Source organism: Dicentrarchus labrax, unplaced genomic scaffold (genome assembly GCF_905237075.1).
Source record: "Dicentrarchus labrax unplaced genomic scaffold, dlabrax2021, whole genome shotgun sequence".
NCBI classification, from domain to species: Eukaryota; Metazoa; Chordata; class Actinopteri; family Moronidae; genus Dicentrarchus; species Dicentrarchus labrax.
In genome coordinates, this window is record NW_026136718.1 from 12,182,867 (window position 1) to 12,206,980 (window position 24,114).

Sequence of the window (24,114 nt, forward strand, 5' to 3'; positions counted from 1 at the left end):
GTCTCTAAATGTAGATCAAATTTTCTCCTCCCTTCTGCATTTTCCTCTTATCCCTTCCTCTTCCTGATTATCTATGTCTTGCTACTTTTATTTCTCTCCTTGATTCTCCTCCTCTGTTTTCCCCTCTTTCCCACCAGGTCTGCCAGTACTGATAGTCACCATCACACTGGCCTCAGCGTCAGGCAAATACTCTGCTGATGGCTACTGTTGGCTGAGTGTCCAGAACGGCGTTATCTGGGGCTTTGCTGGACCTATCATCTTCATCATCATGGTTAGAAAATGAAACCCTAATCTTATTATGCAGTCTGATCAGGCTAAAATGATTAAAATACTAAATGCAAGGCCCATTCAGACATTTCGTACTTCAGATTCTGTCCTGTAGTGCCTGACTGAAAGTTAATGTTAGCAATAAAACAGGAAATGGCACTGAACAGCAGTAGTTACATATAAGTGTCTTTATTTCTTTCATCTTTCCTTTTGACTCTTACAATCTCCTAGTAATATATATGTCAGCATGTATCTCTCTCTCTCCCTTATTTTTCCTCTCTTTGTTTTGATTTTCTTTACCCTCACATCTCAGTGCACCTCTTCTGCGCTCATCTCTCTGTCACTTTGACTTTGCCTCTTCTCATGTCTGTATCCTCTCATTTTCTTTCAGGTGAATATCATGGTACTGACCAGGGTGGTCGTTATCACCATCTCTACAGCCAAGAGAAGGTCCATCATGTTGGCCATGGGCACTAGTCCGGTAGAACAAGCCTATGAGCAAATGAGGTACAAACCACAAGGAGGCGCCATTTGTCCTCTTTTTTTAAGATTATTTGCCTGGGCCACAAGCCTTAGAGCAAATGAGCTGTAGTAACTGGGTGTCAGATTAAAAACAGCTGGAAGATTTTGTATTGGATTTGTCATCATTAAAACAACAAGCCTCATTTATTAAACAAGATAGGAATACAATTTGAATGGATTGCTTTAGCACTTTTCAGAAAAAGGCTTCAAGCTTTAACCACTTGTGTTGACAAGATAAAGAAATTATTCAGATATGAGTTTTCTGATGTTTTGGGACAGTATTGGCTGATTTAAATTTTACGGTCCTTACTGATGTCACGTCGTTTAGTTCCACCAATGTATAGAGAACGTGTTATTTCTGAAATATTGCATAAATATGATTTTTCATCAAAACAGTTTGATTATGTTTGATTATGATTTTACTAAATTTGTTGCAGTTGTAGAATTGTTTGAATTCTCACAGTCAGTTATAGAAGCAGGGACGGTAGCATTTCTATTGGTGTTATTAATATTATTACTAAAATGCATTCATAATATTCTGAAAATTGCAAATCCATTTTAGGAGCAAACTCTGAGAATGGGCTGTGAAGACGTAAAATATCCTCTCAAACAGCTGCAGCCCGAAATTAGCAGCACTTCGCAGTACTGTCCTTCAAGAAAACCCCATTGATCAAACCCTAATTCCAATATTGATGTTCCAAAATGATCTCTAAAATATTTGGGGGGTAGAATATCTTAACCATTGCAGTGGTGTGATGCAAGAATATCTACATTTGTATTATTTTTCATTTTATTTATCATCTAATATTTGTTGCTGCCCTAGGCTGAGACAATATACAATGAAATTGAATTTAGAAAAAGATAGATATAGAGTTCTATAGCGCTGAATGCTTCATATAAATCTAAACAATGGACTTTTTTGTTGTTTTTTGCTTTATTTGTTATATTTCTGTCTTGTGATTGGTCATTTGAGGTGCGGAGTTTTAATGCAAAACCAGTAACAATCAAGCCTAAATAACTGCATGTTATTTATCAGATCGACTAGACTTTCTGTAAGTAAACTAAAAGTTTACTAGTTTTAATATAGTCTACCATGGCTAAACTTGCACTGCAATGTCCATGCGGAAACAATATCTTTTTAAGCCCTATCACTGCTGTCTTTGCCATTGTCTTCCACTTCCTTTTTTTGGCACTGTTGTTTGCTCGTCACAGTGAAATCCTGCTGCGTGTGATCCAGTAGATTTCCCCCAGCAGGCTTGTATATGATCCTATCAGTGAAAATCATGTAAAGTGTATATATTTTTTCACTACCTCAGCCCACCGGGGCTCACAGTAGGTGCTTTATGAAGGTTTTCAAAGCAGGCCTTGAACCATTTGGCACCCCTGGGTGGCAGCCGTCGCGGAAATTCAAACACATTCCTCCGCTGAGTAAACTAGGGCTCGCCGCCCGCCATGTCACACACACACGAACACACACACAGCTGGTGCGGTTTGGCGGTCACCTGAGCGGGAAGATAATTCCACTCTAAACAGAATTAAGGCGGATTTAAGGTGGGAAGTTGTCACCCCATGAGCTTTCCCAGCCGCACAGTGTTGTATATGGAAAAACCAGCCTGCCAAAGCCGCTCAGTTTTGTCCAAAAAAGAACTGAAAAGTTTAGGAACACAGAATTGAGCACAGGATGATCAGGGAGGAAGGAGAATTTTTAGGGAATGCTTTAATTAATTTTATCTGGTGTGGTATGAGTTCAACTCAGTCAGCCAGTTCTGAGTCTTTGTGGTATGTGTTGTATGCTTGATAATAATTTTATGTGTGTTTGCCAGTGCGCAACAATATATGCTTACGTGTGTGTGTGTGTGTGTGTGTGTGTGTGTGTGTGTGTGTGTGTGTGTGAGAGAACAGGGCTGCAGTGAAAGCAGTGCTGGTGTTGCTGCCCATCCTCGGATTGACATGGCTGTGTGGTGTCTTGGTGCCTTTCTCCATTGTCATGGCCTACATCTTTATCCTCCTCAACTCCCTGCAGGTACACACACACACGCAGATGCACCCACACAGTTGCCGTAATTGAGTCTAAATCTGGACGCTTAAGCAATATTCACATTATAAACAAACAAATTACTTGTTCAGTTACTGAGGGAGTTTTGTGCTCCTTGTAAAACAGTTTAAAAAACTCTACAAAGCCAAAAAAATAAGAATGATGGTCATATGAAGGCAAAATCATTGTAGCTCATCATGTGAAAGATTGACATTCTAGTCATACAAGGTCTTTGCCCGACCACAGAAAAATGCAGGAATCAATAGAACAGAGAAAATAAAAGCATTTATTTAAGGGCACAATCTGTGATCCAAATGTAAAATATTAGTTCTTGGTTTTTTTTGCCTTTAATCGATAGTGAGTGCTGATGAGTGACAGGCAAGGGGGGAGAGAGAGAGAGGGGCGCCAGCTCTACCTTGTGAGCTATCGGGATGTCCAAAAGTTTTGCAAATATTAATATAGATCTTAACATGCATCACTCTGTCAGATTAAGCACTTTTGGTCACAGAAAAACAACTTGAATTTTGCTACCTAAACATTCTTGAAAACAGTCATCCGTAATTTGTAATAAAGTAGAAAAAATGTAAGACAAAATATTTCCACTGCTAAAACTTGTGAGCAACTTAAAAACATAAAATAAAAAAAAAAACTTCCAACACTTTATAGACTTTAAACTGCTTTTTTTTTGTCTTCAATGAGAAACAGAAAGGTTTTCCATTATACATTGTAATTCTGCCCTTCTCTCGTGGTTAGGGTACACAGACTGTCAAGGTTTTTATTTGTCAGTGACAAGGCTGAGGCAGAAAGGGGAAAAAAGCCTTGGTCTGGCTTGTGTTAAGCAGGTGCTTCATTTTAACAAGGAAAGTCGATTTGTATTGTTTGTTTGATTATTTCTGCTTTAAGTATTCAGAGGTCAGCATTATTGTTGTTGTTTGTTGGTTATCAGCGCTGATTTCATGCTTTTAGTGCTGGAATTCAACGCGTTGTTTTGTCACAAGCAGTATATCTCACATATCTCCATTCGTAAACGGTCGCGACTTTGAGAAATATTGGTTTTCACATGGAAAAAGAATAATACCTGTGTAGCCTCATTTCCCACCGCACTGCAGTGATGGGGGAGAAGGTGAGGGAGAAATCATGTAATTCTGCGGCAGGCGGCCCCATGTTACCCAGCTTCCTCAGCATGTCCAGATCTGCTGCTGCAACTTGTAGTCGTCTTTTAATCAGCTGTATCTTTAATTGAGCTGTATATTTAACGAGAAAATCAATAGAGGTTTTAGCTGCAGTCTGATCATTAAGCAAGGCCCCTCGGTTGCCATAAATAGTTTCTGTTTCCCCCTCATATCTAATTACATTTTTCCATGTCAACAGTAATTAATACAGAAGGTTTTTCTGGGCTCCTATTATACGACTTTACAGCTTCACATGTTAACACATCATACAGATTTCTATTCTGTTTCACGCATCTGTCTCTGTTTGTTCAGCTGTCCCCCTGTCCGTCTGTCACCTGTCTGTTCATATCTTTTATTTAATAGAAACTATTGCTGCCACATATTGTAAAAAAAAAACACTTTTGTCAGACAAAGATGGTGATGATGTTTGCAACTGTTGCCTCTTTTAAAGACCTGGTTCTGAAACATCTCTTCTCAGCACAACATTTAACAACCCAATTTTAAGAAAATACCAACATCTTACCTTGTGCTACCTCTTTTGCATGCAACCCTCACTGATTATTCCATCCTTTGGTTATGCATGCTGCACTCTGCAAGAAAATGCCAATACATTTCTCAAATGAATAAAATAACCCAGACAGGGTTTCTGGGTAGCTGTACGAGGCCCCTGGTAATAACCAGCTGCTCTGGCATAATAGAGCTACGTACTGTGTCTTTGCTGAGCCTCAACAGGTCAGGACACAACAGGAACCCTACAAGGCTTCAAGCTGCTCCAATTAAACACTCTGTTGACCCCACTTCTCTCTGGTCTGCATGGGGTCTAGTGAGACTTAATGTGGTAATCCTGAAAATCATGTGTGTTTTGGGAGTATTTCCATCCATCTGTACTGTTCATGTTTTCTGCGTTGATAAAAGAGAAAACTGCACCAGGAAAGGAGTCGGGACATAGTTTTTAAGTCATGAAACATATGGACTATGAATGAGTCATGATATTTTGATTATGATCCCTTGACTTTTCCTCTTGTGCCACCATTAGGTTGACATTTGTGGTTCAAAGGGAAATATCTTGATCATATCTATGATTGCTACAAATACTGTTCTAGCACCACCAGCAGGTCAAAAAAATTTTTCAGTGAAATGTCTGCTTGATGGATTGTCAACAAATTTTGTGTTTCCCAGAGGATGTATTTAATGACTTTGGTGATCACCTGACTTTTGCTTAAGCAACACCAGCAGGTTGACATTAACATGTCAAATTTCGGTTTGTCCAGTACTTTGGTTTATGACCAAATAACTGGAAACCTAATAACATTCCCATCAGCATCAGCTGTACTTCGTGGTTAGTGCTAATTAGCATGCTAACACACTAAACAAAAAGATGGTAGACAATATACATGCTAAAGATTACCGATCTAGCATTATCTTTGGTAGCATGTTAGCGTGCTGATGTGAGCTCAAAACATTGCTGGACTTAAGTAAAGCCTCATACGTCTGTTAGCGTGGTGGTAGACTCTTGAACATGGAACGTGGGCCATTTTTTCCTCATCCTTCTGATCTTTAATCACCCATTACGTAAATTAGACACTGCATTAGACCAGTTTTATCCTGTAGAAGACAGTGTTGCTCTCTCCAATGTCATTGATGCCTTTGCTCGAGAGACCACAGTTGTACATAGTCCCACCATAATGGTTGCTCATAAAGATGATGAAATGTGTGAAACTTTAACAATAATGCATGCAAAACCTGAGCTGGCAGGCAGGAGATAAAAAAATAAAAAATAAATAAAAATGCTCAAGTTTTTTAGGAAATCGTTTTTTATTTGTGGCTGTAGTATTTTCAATGGGGCCAGCCAAAGCAACATAAAGCTTAAGCGGCAAGCTTTTACTGTTAAATCAATAAAACAGATAATGTTGACAAGCCTTTTTCATTGCACTCCCTCATGCCCTCCCTGCTGCTCCTCTTTCCCCCTACATCCTGACAACACTGTCTGAAGTGTCTCTTCTGTTGCTGTGATTTTTCTCAATAGAGATCTGAGCAGGCCATTCTGAGCAAACATACTGTAGACCTGGTATAAGTGCATGTCTGCTCCGCTGGCCTCTGCAACCAGGGTTTTAAGTTTCATTAACTAATGGCAGATGATGCTCAGTTTGAGTGAAAGTAGCATCCAGGGCATATCTGTATCTGTTACACTGCATCACCACTTCATCACTGAAGAATTCAGCTTTGATCAATGCAGTAATTTGCAAAGTCTAACAGCACAGTTAATGTTTCTCAGGAAGGAATGAAACAATTATTTCTCAGATTTTGTCAACAACATCCATACATCTTTGAAATTAGTGGGTTTAAAGATGTTTAAAAATACAAATGGTTGAATAATCACACCTCGACAATATCATGTCATGCCTCATTTAAACCAAGAACATCCACAAAATTGTATTTATGTAGTTTGCATTGTAAAGTGTCAACGAGGTGCATACCGAGTTCTGAGTGGATATGCTGTTCCTCCGAGTTGATTCTAACTTCCTACTCTGAACCAATAGTTTCTCTGAACATCTTCACCATAAATACAGGCATGCCTCATCTGCTTCCTTATCAGGCTAGAGATAAATAGCATGGTGGGCTGTGTGTGTGTGCTTGTGTGTATGTGTGTGAGCGACAGAGAGCGAGAGAGAAGGGGAAGGGGGTCTCTATGGGTAGCCCATAAATCGCTCCACCCTTTGTCATCCAATCTCTGGGCAATGTCATTCAAAACCCCCGCACTATCCATTACCTGGGTATAATAGGCTCCTGGCCATGCAGTGTCCATCTTATTATTAGCCCATAACTTTAAACTATCAATAACTTTGAGCTGCAGGAGGGGGGGTGGCGTGGGGGGAAGAGAAAAGGGGAGAGGGAGAAAACAAAGTAGAGAGGTGAAGGAAGTTAGGGAGTCGGAAAGAAAATGTTAGGGTAACAACCGCAAGTTGTTGAGAGTACAAGTGAGTCCCTGTGGTTTGTTTTGGTAACTTTGCAGGCGAGATATTCAACAAGAATGTATCCTTTTATTTCTGTTATGTCAGTTGGCTGCCTGTGGAGGGCAACCCTGTGCCTTGTCATTACAGTGTGGAAATATAGAGAAATCAATGGGAGAATTTATCTGAGACGTTTCATTCATATCGCATTAAGGTCTTTTATATCATAGGAACTGATGACGGCAATGTTTTTTTTGCTTTTCTTATGAAATGAACTGACTGGTGAGTGGTAATGAGATTTTACAAGCATTCAGTAAAGCTTTAGAAGTTAAATTTATCATTTGACTCGAGGTTAATTCTGGCTTTAGAAAAGAAATACTGTATGTCTATGAATAATGCAGTGAATGTATGTTAGTTTAGTAGTTCATAATTTCAAAAGAAAGCGGTACACAGTTTTCACCTGACACCTTATGATGTCACAAACGTGAAGTGGTAACAAATTTTAATGACCTCAAATTTTAAATACCAGCTCTCCTTCAGGACCCATTCAGATAAACAACAAATATCAATCAGTGCTGTTATGTTACGCTCCATCTGAAGGCCCCTGTCTCATAAAATGTACAAACTGCCTTTAATTTGTTGAAAAATTAGCTGGAAACAACATTGCATTACAGTTTATTGCATATTGCATCAGTGTATGCTTTTCATTTCCATGTGGAATCAGACAATGTAAAGCTTCATTAGAAACCCAATAATGCATATAAACAACTGACTGGAAAATAATCCCTTTATTTGAAGCATAATTTTAATTCGATTTCAATTTTTCATTGAGAAGAACGTAGCACCCCCTTACTTCCATAAACACACACACACACACACACACACACACAACACACACACACACACACACACACTAGGGCTAGTGGAGCATGACATCAGAGTGTATCTAAGATATAGATATGATCAATAGGATGTTGCTCTGCTTATTGATTTTTGCCATATGGGAGATTTGTTGTGTGAGTAAGCAACGCTTTTACAGCATCTGTAGTGATTGTTTGAGAAGGGGTGATCTTTCTTTTTTTGTCTGAATTGTAGCTCAATTACTACAAAATTGTATTTGTACTACTGGAGTCAGTGGTTAGGTGGGGTAAGGGTGAACTCAGACAGATGTACTACCAGGAGTTTATCAGCCTTTTGTTAAATATCAGATTTTCTGTTATGTCAACCACCAGCTGGAAAAAACTCTCTGTAAAATCTGAGATAAAATGTAGTCATTGAATATGTTTTTTATTTGGGTTTGGGTCATTTTATATTATTGTTGACATGTATTATTGTGACATATTATAATATTCTTTTGCTGCAGCTCAAAAGGATTAATTGGAAGCACATTTTAGTTGCTGAAGTTCTTGTTTTGCATGTGATGTTTTGTGGTGTGGTGGGTCACTCTGCTTTAAAGAGCTCCTAAACTTCAGTCATGTCTTCAGTCAGTATCTTGATGAATTGTTTTCCACTTACTCTTCTAGATCATAAGCTAAATAGGAATTAGGGTAACGTCTGTCAGGTTTGGCATGAAACTAATTAACAGTATCAGCCTTCCGAGACCCATAACCATTTCCACTTTGGAAATGTGCCCCCTCAAGGTGAAAAAGTCTCCACCAAACGGCATGTATGCTTTCCAGACCTCACAGCTGGCCTCGTTCATAACAAGTTCATATGCACAGATTACATTTTATATCTGCTTACTTTCTTATTATGGGATTCATTCAATATTTTCTGATTTTAAAAATGTTAATATTGTTAAAGAATAGCGATAATAGAAATTACACCCCAGCAATACACTTGATATTACACCACACTCAACCCCATCATAGCTGTTAATGAAATGATAACAATTCTCAGATGACAGTCAAGGTTGTCTACACATATATACAGTATAAACATTTCTGATGTTTAGTTTGCACATAGTTGGTTTTCATACTCCTCCGATTGCTGCACAATTTGATTTAGTGGGTGTTTACTCATGCTAATGATATATTTACATATGCTAATGACATGCCTCCATTTTTAAAATCAATCTTGATCCCAAACGATTTTCACATGTGTGAGAACAAGTCAGTGATCTGTACATGTTTTACAAATCAGATATAGGATTTTTTTTTTTATTCTTCAGTTACTTGTTTTTTTGCTAACAGAGTAAAAATGACAAAACATCTGTGAATGAGGCCTGATGATTTTTACAGGGAGTCCTTATTTAGGTATTTAGGCCTTAACAGGTGGTAGCAAAAAGTGGAAACTTTTTTATATACTGTAAGTGGGAGAAAGTGTGCCCTTAATATTACCTTGAGTCAACCTGCAGTTTTGAGGCTCTCGTAAAAGCCAGAGTAAAGCCATCTCCATACTTGTTGTTGAACTCGAAAACTAAATAAATCACGTGTAAGTGGATCCATATTGGGGTCTCTGTTTTGCCTAACACTGTCACTTATTAATCAGGTGTGATTTGCTGTTGCTGCTGTCTCGTGGTGATGTGGTTCATGAATCCTAAAAAGCTGGTGCATCAAAAATATTTCCTCTGCAAATTATAATTTCAACCTTTACTTTAACTCTAACCCCACACTGTCCAATAGAGAATTAGAGAGCATTCACTGTTAAATTGGCCAGGTAAGAATAAACTGCCAAAAAAATTCTGAGAGCAAAAGCAGAGAATAAACCAGCGACTGAAAAGAGTTTTTGGCTGGCTTGTGCTAAACATAAGCCAAACGCCTCCAAGAGGTGATGGTGGGGTTTGTGTGTGTGTGTGCGCGTCAGTGTGTGATCTTGTACTTCCAATCTTGTGCAGACCAGCTTGATTTTTTTTAATGTAATCTAAGTGTTATAAATGCGTGCATAGTGTGTGTAACCACTTGTCACCATTACCCACAACACCCTACAGACCAAGGGGTTCGAAGTTATTTTAATTTCTCATTTGGCAGAAGGAACAAAAACAGAGGAACTTGGATCCAGTTTCCCAGTCAGTCATCTCCAGTCCACTCCTCTGGACCTGCACAACCGGCCCATTCAAAGACAAATTTTTCCTTTCCCGCTTCCCCGCCCTAGTTTTTTTTTCCTGCTGTATCATGTTGTAACTGAAGCTCAACTGGTTTTTGAGGACTGATAATAATACTTTTTCAAATGAGCTGCAGTAGCTGATATTTTGCCAGTTTTTAAAAAAAAATTTTATGTGATTTATTTAATGCTCATAAATTACAATTATTCCCCAACAATGTTATTGCTGACAGGGTGGAAAAGCCAGTGTAAACAGCAATTAGACCAACATGGACACTAAAACTCAACACTGAGACGTAGAGCAATGTTATTTTTAAAGGTTTGTTTCTTTCATTTTAATGAATTATTTCAGAGTAAACAGCTGCTTCACACAATGGGAACCAACACAACTATTCAGCGGCAGGAGGGATATGCTTACTGCCACTGCAAGAGATAAAACAAAATATATACAGAAACAATAAAATGAAAGCAAGACACATGCAAAGAAGGTTTTAATTTTGACTTAAGTAAGTGAAGTTTACCACACAAGAAGAAATGCTTATTTTCCAGTACAACCTTGTAATGACTGATCCCAGCCGGCTCACACACTGTACTGGCATACCTACACACACAGGGACACAGGCAGGAGCATACACACACATACATGGAAAAATTCACGCCGCTCAGATTACGGAGGGAAATGTTTTTCATTTTGGATTGTTTGAGAAAGCAGGAACCATATTTCCTTGACCTCCTTATTTGCAGTCGGCTGTATCTCACAATGCAACGGTCTTCTCTCCCAGTGGAGTGAAGTTTACTGGATGTGCAGGTACAATAAGCGATTCTGGATAATATGCTCTTATTTCAGGGTTATCTTCATCAAAACCAAATACATGACATACTTCATGTTGTCAAAGACGACTACTGCTCTTAAAACTCATTCATAGAACATACTAACAGTTTTAGACAAATTATACTTCATGGAATTAAATATTATGTTGATATACTGTAAATACTTTATACTTTATATACTCACACAGTATATATACTTGAATAAGTTTTCAGAATTTAAAAAAAGCAGTTGAAATAAATTAACTTAAAAAAATAATGTAATAATAATTAATCTTCATCATATTTCACAAATATTATTTCACATAAATAGTAGTACACCAAACACTTGTTAACACTTGCATAAGATTATTAAAAATAAAATTTAAAGACAACAGAAAGAATTCAAATGTTTGCTTAAGGAATAAAAAAAAATTTAAAAAATGCAAAGGGTGATGAAAACTTTTAAGCTAATGTAGTCATAGGTAAAATCATGGAGATTTATTTATAAATCCATATTTTAATTAGTGTCTCGGATAATTATGAGGTGGGGTTGAAAAACAAACAAATAAATGCACGACATGATTGTTTGCATTCCCATTGCCTGGGAAAATAACTTTCCCTTTGAAAAGGAGTCCACTGTTTGCGTTGCATCCTCAATTACCAGGCGCGGCATTAAAACAATATTCAAACGGGATGCCAAGGTCAGCGCTGACTCCCACCACGCTTCTCTGAGATGGCACTTATAATGAGGATGTAGCACAGTTTTTTAAAGTAGTATATTTATAGTGTGTTTTCTCTCAACTTGTACTGATTTTTTCTCTTTTGTCTTTTCATCTTTTGCTGTGTTTTCTTTATGTTTGTTTGGGTTTTTTTTAAATTCAGTTTGAACAGCGTTAACATAAGAGCTCTATAGCACATTTCATTATGCTGTATGTTCATCTACTCAAAGCGAGGATTTCTTACAGACAGAAGTGTAATTCGTTTTTTTATGAAGGTTTTTGTATAGAAAAGCCCTCGGAAAAATGGTCACCTGAGTACCTTTGAAATTAACTGATAAGGAGTCTGTGAAAGAAGTTGTTAAAAACTCCTTCTACTGTATATAATATTAAGTCTGGGAGTGAAGAAACAGACAGCCAAAAATGAGCAAGGAGCGATGGTAATTCAGATGAGGAAGGACAGAATTTTTTTTTTGGGGGGGGTTGAAATACTATCGGAGAGATCAGTTTTTTAAAAACTGGCCTGGGAAAATAAAGAGGTGAGAATAATAGGCTTCCTGTCAAAAGAGGCGAGAGAATTCCTGTCATTGCTCACACCGGCACCCCTAAGACCTCTCCTTGTGTTAAACCTGCTGGCATTTATTTGCCTTAGAATTACCTGCCAGCTCAATTTAGTAATAGCCTGTGTCATAAGAAAGCAAACCATCCCCTTTGCCCCTGCCCTGCCATACCTGTATGTCTGCACTTGTGTGTCTGTGTCTGTGTGTGTGTGTGTGTGTGTGTGTGTGTGTGTGTGTGTGTGTGTGTGTGTGTGTGTGTGTGTGTGTGTGGGGAGGGAGAGAGAGACAGAAAAAAAGAGAGTGTTCTCTTATTTGGCTACTTATTGCACGTTTGCATTTATATTTTCATCCAGGCTTTGATGCATTTAGGGATATCCGTGTGTGTATTTGCATATGAATGTCAACAGGCGTGTTATCCCATCAGCTGACTCTCAACTTCATGACTTCACTCCTTCCCAACCCCTGTCTCCCCCCATCCAACCCACACAGCCGACAGTGTGAGGAACCCAAAATTACCGATGTCGAAACAATGACCGTTCTATTTATAAGTTCACCGCCTAGCCTTTTGTATTTGCTGACACCACTTCACTTGTGCACACACACATCAGTGATGGCTGATGGTGACTAGGTTAGGGATAGTCCTGGTTTCCCTTACCCTGCCACGTCGCAGCAGATCTGTAGATTTGCCCGGCTTTGATGTATACTTTGCTGGTAATTAGTGAGAACTGGGTCAGCGCAGGGCAAGAAAGCAAAACCCTGTTGTTCTTCTAGTGGGTGGGTGGCAGGGAGGTGGTTGGATGAGGTGGAGGAGCTGGGGGTGAGGGTGTCAGAGGTTAAAAGGCTGTCAAATGTCAGTTCCAGTTAACATGTGAGCCATTTTCGTTTTGCTGCAATAAGGTTAAAGCACATAAATGTGACTGCCTCTCTTCTTTTTCTAAATCATTTCAATAGCTGGACACTCATTGTGTTCTGATGCTTTTTCAAGTTAGGAGATTATATTATATTTGTTATATAAAATCAGAATGTAGTTTAATTAAACACATGCTTGCCATGGGTTGACCTCAGACAAATAAGTAAGCCGCCACATTGATCCCTGTTAAGTGCAGGACTGTTCTTAAAAGCAAAATTACTATTCTCAATAGTTTTTATGATTTTTATTGTCAAATCTACTGCTGTTCAAGATCAAATTAGTATTAGGTTGTTTGTAACAAAAATACTTGACAAATGTTTTATTCAATACATTTTAAAACTTAATTTAAACTTTATATTCACTTTATTTAGTTAGTCACCTGGCCGCTTGTCATTTGTCTCTACAATAATAATATAATAATAATAATGATGCATTTTTGACTGATAAAGAGAATTGGGGTTTAAGTGTTTCTGTACATATGGAAATGTGTATGTCAGAGACACTTGATTTAATATTTAATTGCTATATGATAATACTTTGGACCTGCTTAAAACAAAGCTGACAGAGCAGGTGAGATAATATTGTTGAAAATATTAATATAAAATGACTAAACAAAAATAAGTTGTACATTTGATTTCTTTTTACTTTCATGCATGTTTATGAATGGAAAGGTAGGATGATGGAAAGGTTAAATGGGGTAAGATGTATGCTTTGTTGAGAGGCTGTCGTATAAATTAACCTACACCTACATAATAGTCACTGTATTAAATTCTGATTGACTGAGTATACCATGACTAAACTCAATCATGATGTGTTGAGTGTTCATTTCTGAAACACACACATACACACACACACACACACACACACACACACACACACACACACACACACACACCCCTTATACTTATGTCTTGTTCAATTAATATCTTTTTGAAAATAGAATGAATTGTGAGTTTACTATTTAAACAAAATACATGTTGTACAGTAACATGACAAGGGCCCCTTTAAAACTTTAATTTATGGCACTAGCCATTAGAGACTAATAAGACAACTACCTGTAAACATGGGCAGCTCATTAAGAAACCATTTAGCACAATGTAAATCCCATGCACAGATGATTTACGGGCAGCGTGGAGGTGTCTGGGGAGCAGGGCGGCTACCTGTGTATTTTCCTACAATTACAGCATTGTGTGAAAGTAAACAAAACAGTGGCGATGTGAGCTGGGGAACAACAGCTCTGGCAGCAGGACACTGATTGGGATGTTGATGTTGATCGTCCCAACTGGCCTCTTGCCCTTCCTGCTGTGGCCCCTAACTTGTCCCCGACAGATACCCCGGGTCATTTCCTATGCGCGTCAACACACACAGATACACTCTCTTCCCGGTGAGTGTTTACAGCCACATGCTGATTCCTATTAATCTGCTTCTTGTCGGGACAGGGTGAAGGGAGGGTCCTGGTGGGTTTGTGTTGGACTGGGAGGCCGCTGAAGGTGGGTAAAACATTCAAACACACACACACACGACCCGAGAGCCCTGTCTGACAGATTGCACCAGGCCTGGACTTCTTTTTACACTGAGCAGATGTGGTCTCCCACTTGTTTTCCTTAGTAATTATCCCTCATTAAGTGAAAGCATGTGCCAATCAAACAGCTTGAGAGTGAGAGCAGGGCCTAGGCCTGGGCAGAGGGAGAGGGAGGGAGGCAGAGAGACCTCTAGCCTCATCTCCACAGTTTTTAAAGCACAGTGTCATTTCAGAGTCATTACTGGATTAAAGGCAAACCTTGCTGTGGTGCGAGAGAGTTGCAGCAGCTGCAGCACTGGCATTATTATGGCTCATTTGACTTTCTAGTGGTTACAAATTTGATGATTATCACATATCACACTTGCCATGTTCAATTATAGCTTAATGCTATGTAGACCTTTCAATCTTAAAAAGGTTTCTTCTGTCATTTGCTTTATTACCATCAAGGCATTTATTTCTTAGTAAATTGTGATGTATTACTTCAGAAATAGTGAATATGTTCAGATTAATTATCATATCAACAGAATTACATTTAATTGACATCAGAGAGTTCTTTTCATTCTTCTTTTTTCTTTCTTTGAAATACTTAATTACTTAATTATTAAAAACGGCTTAATTAATTGTATTTCTTATCTAACATTTCTTCTTTCTTAATATCTAATATAACTATATTGGTGACTATACTCAGTGAAAAACAGCAGTCTTACACTCCCCACTGCTATAAGCCACTATCACCTTAGTATCAGTTCATCTAGCTGTCATTTTATTTGTTTGCTGGTTTTAATACCTATTATTTAAAATAATAGGCAGCCACAGGCTTACAAAAGCTAATTGTACATTAATAGTTGAGAAGAGAGGTTAAATATCTCACAAGCCAAAGAGACGCAGATATTTTTCCCTTGAATTTTCAAAAAACATAAAATAGGGCTAAAATGCGAGTGCATAAAGAAACAACAAAATTGGACTTGGACAGGTGGTAATGGATTGGATCAACACTCATTGCTGAGGTTGTTTTGAGTCTTTGTTCCCTCTAGCAGTCACACAAAGCCCAATGCAGCTTTAACATAACTTCTCTCATATATTGTCTGTCTCATACGTAAATGTGATCGTAATTCTGAACTGTGACTGGAAATATGTGGAACTTCAATTCCTGAAAAGCTGGTTAGGCACACTCAGTCAGGTTTGAGTGAAAACCTGGGAGATACAGATTTTAAATTCCCTGATAGAAAATGATGGATGAAATAGAATTTATTTATTTATTTATTTATTTATTTCGAAAAATCCATGTGTCCCACCATGCATTTCAGACAGTGACAAAAACACAAGTGGTCCTCACAACAAAAGGGGGCTGGGAGAAAAGACAAGTCTCCTCCAAAAAATAAAAGAGAGAGAAAAAGCAAAAAAAACGAAGATATATGAAGTCTTCATGTCGATGAACTACCATTCATTTTCACTTTGAAGTCCTGCGAACCGTAGTGAAGTGTGATTGCATGTGACAGTTGCCGAGTCTGCCGGTTTATCATGATGGATACACCCTGCCACCATGGTGGTGCTGTAGCACATGCGCACGCTCATGTACGCACACACACAAATACATGGATGCAGAGACACACAGAGGTGGGTTTATGCAGGCATGTGAACTCGAACACAGACACAGAACCGCACATGTGACCCAAATGTTACACTTACACATACCCATGTATAGAGACGAGGTTATTTCAGATCCTCTTTCAGATTGTACATTTTCAGAAATTTCAGGACATTAGTGTGACTTTCTGGACTTCTCACCATTTACATTTTAGTTTCAAACTTTTCTGACATATTCAAACTAATTTTAATTCAAGGAACCTTTTTGTTTTACTTTTAGCTCATTTTGAAAACAAAAAAATGTAATGTAATGTTGAAATCAATACATTTTGAAGATAAAACATGTTTGGGGTATTATTTAGACTTTCAAAAGCTGCGAGACAGTAGCGAAGAGATGCTGAAACTAGAGATTTTTTTTCAGTTATCTAAAAAACAGGCACACACACTGAATTAAAAAATATATATATATTAGTGCTCACATTCAAAATAATTTGTATCTGTTTGAAGTGCATAATTTCTTTATATCCAAACAATGTATCTCTTGTCATTAACATTCATTACGAAGGTCACAGATTTTGTGCAATAATGTATCACAAGACTCACCCATTGACAATTTCCAACACTAAAGAAGTGAATACTGTCTTTCTGTCTGTCTAATCTCTCCCTCCCTCTGTATCTCTCTCACGCTCTCTCTCGCCGTCATGGACATACATCTCACACACTCCCCTACACACTTCTTGATCTTGACACATGCCATTAACCTCAGCTTGGCTCACCTCAGTTGGGAAACAGGAGAGCAAACGCATCCCATAATAGTACCTGGAGCAATCGTTTTCCTGTTTTGTGCCCAAAAGCAACTTGTTCAGACTTTGCATATTGCATCCATTTGTCATTGTTAGTCAAGGGCACTGCTACACAGGCTTGTCAGCGGCGCACTTTTAGGTATTCTGTTCCAATATTACTGTGTATGCATAAGGTGTGTGTGTTTGTGTGTGCACATGCATCTGTCAGGTGACTTTAAATTTGTTTTCATGCCTATGAATGTATGCATATGAATAACTGGACACAGCACACCAGCTCAAAAAGAATAGACCAAGGGCAAACATTCCATTCTTTCCTGTGTAAAGCGTGCACTCTCTATGCAAAAAACATTGCGCACATATTTGTTTCCACAGGTTAGGCACACTAAAGAAAATGGTAAGCTGAGGCTCTGTTGGTGTACAAGTTGTGCAGGTGCAAATTTCTTAGGAGCTACTGCAGAAACCTAGGTTGAATCCTGCGAACTGTTACTTTGGTTGGGTTGTGTGTCCCTAAGAACGAAATCAGTGATTGCAGTTAGGAAGCCAGTGAGAGTGCCTGCGCTAGGGTTGGTATCTTGAAGGGATAAGGTGCGTGATGCTTTCCCAGTGAAGCTCCTCACTGTTACGTGCAACACCATATGTCACAAAGGAAACACAAGTCTGCCTACAGTCTTAGCAGCAGGCAAGCAGCTGTCTGTTAATGTAGAAATCCCCTTAAAGTCACATCAAAACCGTTATCACCTTAATTTCATGTCCTTGTTCTCCTTGACCTTCTCTTTCACAGATTTGATGCTACATTGGACATTGCTTCAGCACTGCTTGTTTACCTTTGCTGGCCACCTGCTGTGTGCATGCCGTTGCCATTAAAGTTGTCATAAATATTGTAATTTGTGCACACTTGTTATTAATCGAGGGTCCGCTAAACTAATTGCATATGGTTTCAACACGTGGTATCTGCTAGACTGTATCATTTGAAATGGTCGGAAATTTAGTTTTACAAGTGTAAGATGTCATAGGGTTTTAGGTTTGAGGAGATATTTGTGCTACTAATGATACTAGAGAAAAATCCACTGTTTCCATTCAGAACTTGGCGTATGTGTAGTTTAATGGATGCATGTGAATGTGTACATTTGTATTATGTATGGTAGTGTGTGCATTTCCGTAAAAGTCTCTTCATACATGTATGTGTGTTGCCTTTGCACATGAAGCTGTGTGTGTCATAGTTTTAGGCTTACCTGCACGTGTGTTAGTTTGGTAGGAAGGAGTGTGCACACTGGATTTGTGTACGTATGTTAGTGTGCTAGTGTGTTTGTTTATTTCTGTCATAGCCCATATTTGGGAAAAAATGTTCAACAAATGTTGAACTGTGTGAACAGAAAGTTGTAAGACCGGACCGGTCTGGAAGTGTTCGTTGATATATTTATATTCATATATCTGAATGCTGTATTGTGCTGTATTTGTATACACATCTATGTGCATGTACAGTACATATGTCAGTGTCAGTAATTCAAGCACCTTTATGCACAGTGCAACAGAGAGCGTGTGTACGTATATGCAAGTGTGTGTACGCACATGTGGTTCCATGTGTACGGTTCCTATAAACCAAACCAAGTCCCCAGCTGCTGTTTCTCAGGACTTGTTCTCTGCCAACATTTTTTCCTCGCTGTCAGTGGAAAACTATGCAATTAGAAAACACCCTGTGAGATTGACAGCGGGATCACATACAATTTGACAAGGGGGCGCCACAGAAAGGCCTGTTGGATACCTAAGTATTTTTAATTAAACAGCTCTCTGCACTGGCAGCGTGCTTTCCCTCACCAGTTCAAAGACTCCTGCTTTGACCCATGTGTTAAAAGTTTGTATCAGTTTTCCATGGCTGTGTTTTGCTTGGCGCCTAAGACACGCAACCCTAAATTGTCTTGTTTAAAAGCTAGTTTGTTTACAGTTCACTCTCTTTCTCGTGCTCTCTTTACCACCCCCCATTACATTACCACATGTGTGCAGTGTGATCAGGTTCAGGGTGTAGTTACCCACTCCCAACTGGCCCGGTTTGTGTAAACGCCTCAGCATTGAGTTAATTTTAAAGAAGAAGAAAAAAATTCATGCGTATTAGTGAATGGAAAGATCCGCTACAAAAGTCTATCACCCCCTCGCCCCCGTCATTCTGGTTTATTTAAACGTTAAAACAAGTAAAATAGAGTGCTCATCTGTTACTTGGGCGCTTCATCAATAACATTTGTCCGTCTGATGTAAAATCGATATGACATACACTGACACAATGCCAGAGCAATGGCAAATGTGCCGTCATTTGTCATCGACTGGCAATAAAGATATGTCAGAATTGATTTTAGCCCATTTTTCCCCCCTCTCTCTCTCTGTCTGTTTCTCCCCCATCCCCATTCTTCCTTACTCTTTTGCAGTAGCGGTAATAGAAAAAAATAAATGAATGTTATTATGACTGAAGCATGGTCAGTCTTGCCAAACTCAATTAATATTGGAACAAGGAGCTGTAATGATTTGAGGGCCTGTGTGTTATGTTTTCATTGAAATGCTCGGCCAGAGATGCTAAAAAAGAAAAGAAGAGGGATAGATGGATGGTTGGGTGGGTCCATTTTCTGGTGGGATATGTTTTGTTTTGGCCTCCACTCAATAAAGATGTTTTTAACAGACTTACAAACTCTTCCCTGATTATTTTTATTTATTATATATATATATATATATATATATATATATATATTGTCTCTTTTTTTCTTTTATACTTTCCCATCTGAATTCCATTTCTGGGTTAGCTACCAGAGTGTTTTGTGCTCCACTATGAAGCAAAATCTAAACTAACCTTGGATTGATGAATCCTTAAATCATGTTTAAACTGGAGGGAAATACCCAGTATGTGTGTTGTTGGGTGGGTTTTGGAGTGTTGTTCTTTTACCTGAATGATGTTGTTTTATTTTAATAAAACATTTTAATGTGATTTGTTTTTTATTTTAGTATGCCTTTCTTGGCATGTTAAATATAGCACTGGTGGCCAGTTTTATGTAACAACACTGTTGCCTTTATGAGGGCCTTTAGAGCTCATTATGTTTGTTATTTACAAATAAATAAATAATAGTATTTTTAATATTAAATTGAATTATTAACTTAAAAACTGGATGAAAGTCAGATTTCAAAAATGTAATAGCACTAAGATTGAGCTTTACAAATTATAACTTGTGTGCATCATGTACAACTTATATGTTTATGGACATTTCTGGTGCTCCTTTTTTCCCTTGTACATGCGATTATTGTACAGTTTTATGTGGCTCTGCAGTATATGTGTGTGCTTTTCACTCTGTGTCCGCCGTGTGTATGTTTGTGTGTGTCAAATTTGCCATCGCGGTTTGTTGCCGCTGGGTTGTGTACCCAAGTTGCGCCAGTGGTAGCGAGCAACATCTGTTTCGGGGTTGTTGTTCCTCTTGGCTGCTTTTCAATTGGATTTCCTCAAGCAGGGCCAAAAGCTGTCACCTCTGCCAGGCTCTGTTAGCAATCACCGCCGGCCCCTATATTAAGTAGGTGGTTCAGGGCTAAGCTAATAACTCTCCCTCCTCTCCTGAGCCATCACACACCAGTACTGGTGTTGCTGCCGGCCTCAGTGTGTGCCTGTTTATATGTGAGTGAGTGTGTGTGTACACTCTGTTTTCCTCTGTAGCTGTACACCTTGTAGAGGCAGGCTGGCTTGGGGGTCCCCTCCTCAATGTGACAGGCCCAACTGACTGGATGTTTGTGTGTGGGAAGAAATGGGGAGAGTCCTAATAGCTCTTCTCAAAGAATGACTAATCCACTTTCCCTAATAATGTACAACAGGATGGAAGCAAGAAGAAAACTCTCACACAGACTATATACTGTAATGCATCAATGTGAGGAGAACTGAATAAAGGGTTTAATGATACTGGATGGACATTATGGCCGGTATATTGTTCGAAATGCTGTAAAACACTTGCTTGTCATTTTACCAGCAGTGCAAACGTTTGAATGCAGAAATATTGGGATTCAAATGAATCATAAATCAAAGATGAAGTTGCAGTTTGACTATAGAAATGTCTCTCTTTGCATATTTATAACAATCCTAGTTTTTAAACTCCACTGATAGACCATGAGCAGTATACCATCAGATGGCTCACTGGTCTCGACTTGACACAACTAATGAACACAGCTCGACTTTTTATGCATGAGTTTATTATACATCAATATTATTAATGATCTGTTGACTGTGGCTGCACTAAGGCATTATTATGCATCTTCATATTTACTTGGAACAGAGTGGTATTGCTTCAGTTGTACGAAATCTTTCTTTCTTTAATGTTTATATGGTTAATCTCAACTTCCATGACACTGATGACACCTGAGTTTTAAAGCTGAAGTTCTTCATCAAGTTCTTCATTTCATATTTATTTTTTCCACCAAAAACATCATAATTTATTGTCTCCTGCTTGAGTCGGGCAAAGCTTAGCATGGTGTAAAAGCGTTTATTGGGAGGTGTTTACCTCATCAAACTGACAGAGTGGCAGGCCGCCTGTCTACCTGCCTGTCTGTACGCCTTCATGTCTTATGCCAGCTTCTCTGGCCAGCTGGAGCAGTTACACAGAGCTGGATTTGAACTGAGGACCTGCAAAGTATCAACTCCCTGTTTCACAGCTTTGACAGACACTTTGATTTGACATGCCATGAGCAGTTAAAGTGAAAGTTATGTATACATGTTAATTAAACTGTTTATGCGTGGAGGGGTCAGAGACATTAGCAAGCCCCAGCGCAGAAGTGTGAATTTCTTTTCTTTTTCCCCCATCACAGCGTTTTAACCTCTTCTGTCTCTTATTTCCGTAATGATTACCAGGTGCGAGGGCAGAATTTTCCCTCCCCTTTTTTTGCCAAGTGGGGATGCAGATAGCTCTATTTGTGAAAAGTGTCTCTGTGTGTTTGAATTTAGGCTGAGATATTTGACGCTGGGTCCAACTTGTTGGAATAGCTCTCATTTTTGGCATTGGGTGACACTGCAGCCTGGAATTCTCTGTGTATGTGGAGGTTGTGGTCTTCGGCTACTTAAGAGAAAGCAGTCAAGATGTCATTTGTGAAAAGAATATCTATTTTGATTCTTGATGTAGGGTTAGACAAGTATAAATCATTTTTGACATTGAGCAATTGCAGTGCCTGAAGTTCTCTTAAAAACTGTGTGGAACATGTGGTTTACAATTACTCTAATCAAAGTAACCAAATACAGCTATCTCATTTGTGAAATGTTTCTGTATGTTTTTTTTATTTAGATATGAAACGCTGAGAAGGAGTGTAACGTGCTCAAGTAGCCATAACTTTTTACTTTGTTCCATAAAATTATTTTGAATCAAGGGATTTTAGTTTTAGTGCCTGCCCAACAGCAAGTTCATTTATGCTAAGAGTTGACATGATATCTGACTTTAATTTCTGAAATTGTATGTTTGTATAGGTTGAATTTATTGCAACTAAAAGACAATGTAAAGCTTGAGGTTTTAAAAAAACATGCCTGTGTTTTTTAGTGTTTTTGCTTTACTGCAAACCATATTCTACTGCTAACCAAATCATACTGAGAATGGGCAGATGATTAAATTTAAGTCATGCAGACTCTCACAGCTACAGGGACATGGAAAGTAATCTTTTAGCTTTCACAACAGAGATGGGCAATCAAAAAATACTGAAGGCCTTATCTTGCAGTTAGGGGAGATGAATCTCCCCTAACTGCAAGATAAGGCCTAGACCGACTCGCCCAAATGGTCAGCTTTCCATACAATAAGAAAAAGCAAGTACAAAACGTACTATGTAAGGTATTGCAATATGTGTAGCCAACCAGCAATAAACTCTAGCACCTGGTTGTACATTGTCATTGACCCACAATGATCCGAACAATGGTAGCTGAGAGAAAAAGTTAAAATTGTCTTATAAATATCCCAAAATAAAAATCTCTTAGAGTAGTGCTGATCAGCTTGTGGAGCAATTAGCTAAAACTGGAATCTTAACCATTCAGTGGTAGTGATAGTCAATGAAAACTGCACGGTCTGTATCTTATCATTTTACTTTTGTAATTTGGAGACTTAGAGGGACTCGTTTGCTACATGTACTGCTCCTCTAGCAGCAAACATGAAAACAAAGTCGCCCGAGATGTAAATGTTTATAGGGTTAGCCCTAATGGCGGTTACTGTCAGTCAGAGACAAGTGTTTGAAATGATTCATGTAAAAACCATTGTTTTCCTGGAATCTCTACAACACAGGTGGCAAGCACATAGTTAGCACAACCCATAGAGCCACAATAGCCACATTTATGGAAAATACGCTAGATTGAAACAAAGGAATTATTATGGAATTAATATACAATTTGTTGTTTCTTTCAATCAAAACAAACCAAAAAATTGTATTACACAAATGTCAATATAATATAAACATATATAACATATATAATATAACTTTTCATCCCCTCATACAAAAGGGAACGCTAAACTGACAGCCGCAATATATTCCAGCAGGTAAGAGAAAGCTGCCCTGCCAGTCGCTCTCTCCTTGCCAAGGCACCGCACTCCCTCCTTAATCATAGTTTTCATATCTTTACATTGAAAATTTGTTTCCCAAGGACAATGTCATAAACTTGCTGTTTTCTGAGATTTTTACCTGCCAGTGCTGCTCTCCCTAACTTTACACATTTGGGAGGTTGATGGAGATGGGGGAATAGGAGTGCTGAAAGGTAAGGGAGGGGGGGTAAACACAGAGGCATTGTTCACTGAGAATTTGTAATGATTTGTAACACAGAAAGAAAGGTGGAGCTACTAACACTGTATGTGAATTTGTATGAGTTGGCACTGCAATAGAGTGTCAGGAGGAGCATTTATTAAGCAGGGCAGGTGAACTCCCCAAATGAACAGTAAAATAAATGTCTGCGTTTTGTCACAAAATGATAAAGAGATGGGTATTGTTACATAGTGCCGCTACAGTGTGCCCACTGTCAATATAAGGACTGTACGTGCTCTAACTCTGGTGACACATGACTAGGTATATGTGGAGGTCTTATGTAAGTAAATTATTAATTAATTAAAGCAAGTATACACCAATAAAATTTGCTGAAATTACCAGCTTCACTGAGCAGTACTTTGATGTAGGGGTTCAACTGACGATTATTTTCAATTCGATTCATTATCAGTTAATCTGTAGATCATTAGTTTAGTTTT

General features: G+C 38.6%; 1 protein-coding gene across 3 annotated transcripts in view; it reads left to right on the plus strand.

Moving 5' to 3' along the window:
- LOC127349864 (adhesion G-protein coupled receptor D2) overlaps positions 1 to 24,114 on the plus strand; it is an 85,577-nt gene that overhangs the window by 14,746 nt on the left and 46,717 nt on the right. For all 3 annotated transcript variants that reach the window (XM_051375891.1, XM_051375892.1, XM_051375893.1), the window contains exons 18-20: positions 138 to 271; positions 659 to 774; positions 2,692 to 2,812. In XM_051375891.1, the coding sequence (XP_051231851.1) occupies positions 138 to 271; positions 659 to 774; positions 2,692 to 2,812 (371 nt within the window). The remainder of the gene's footprint in view (positions 1 to 137; positions 272 to 658; positions 775 to 2,691; positions 2,813 to 24,114) is intronic.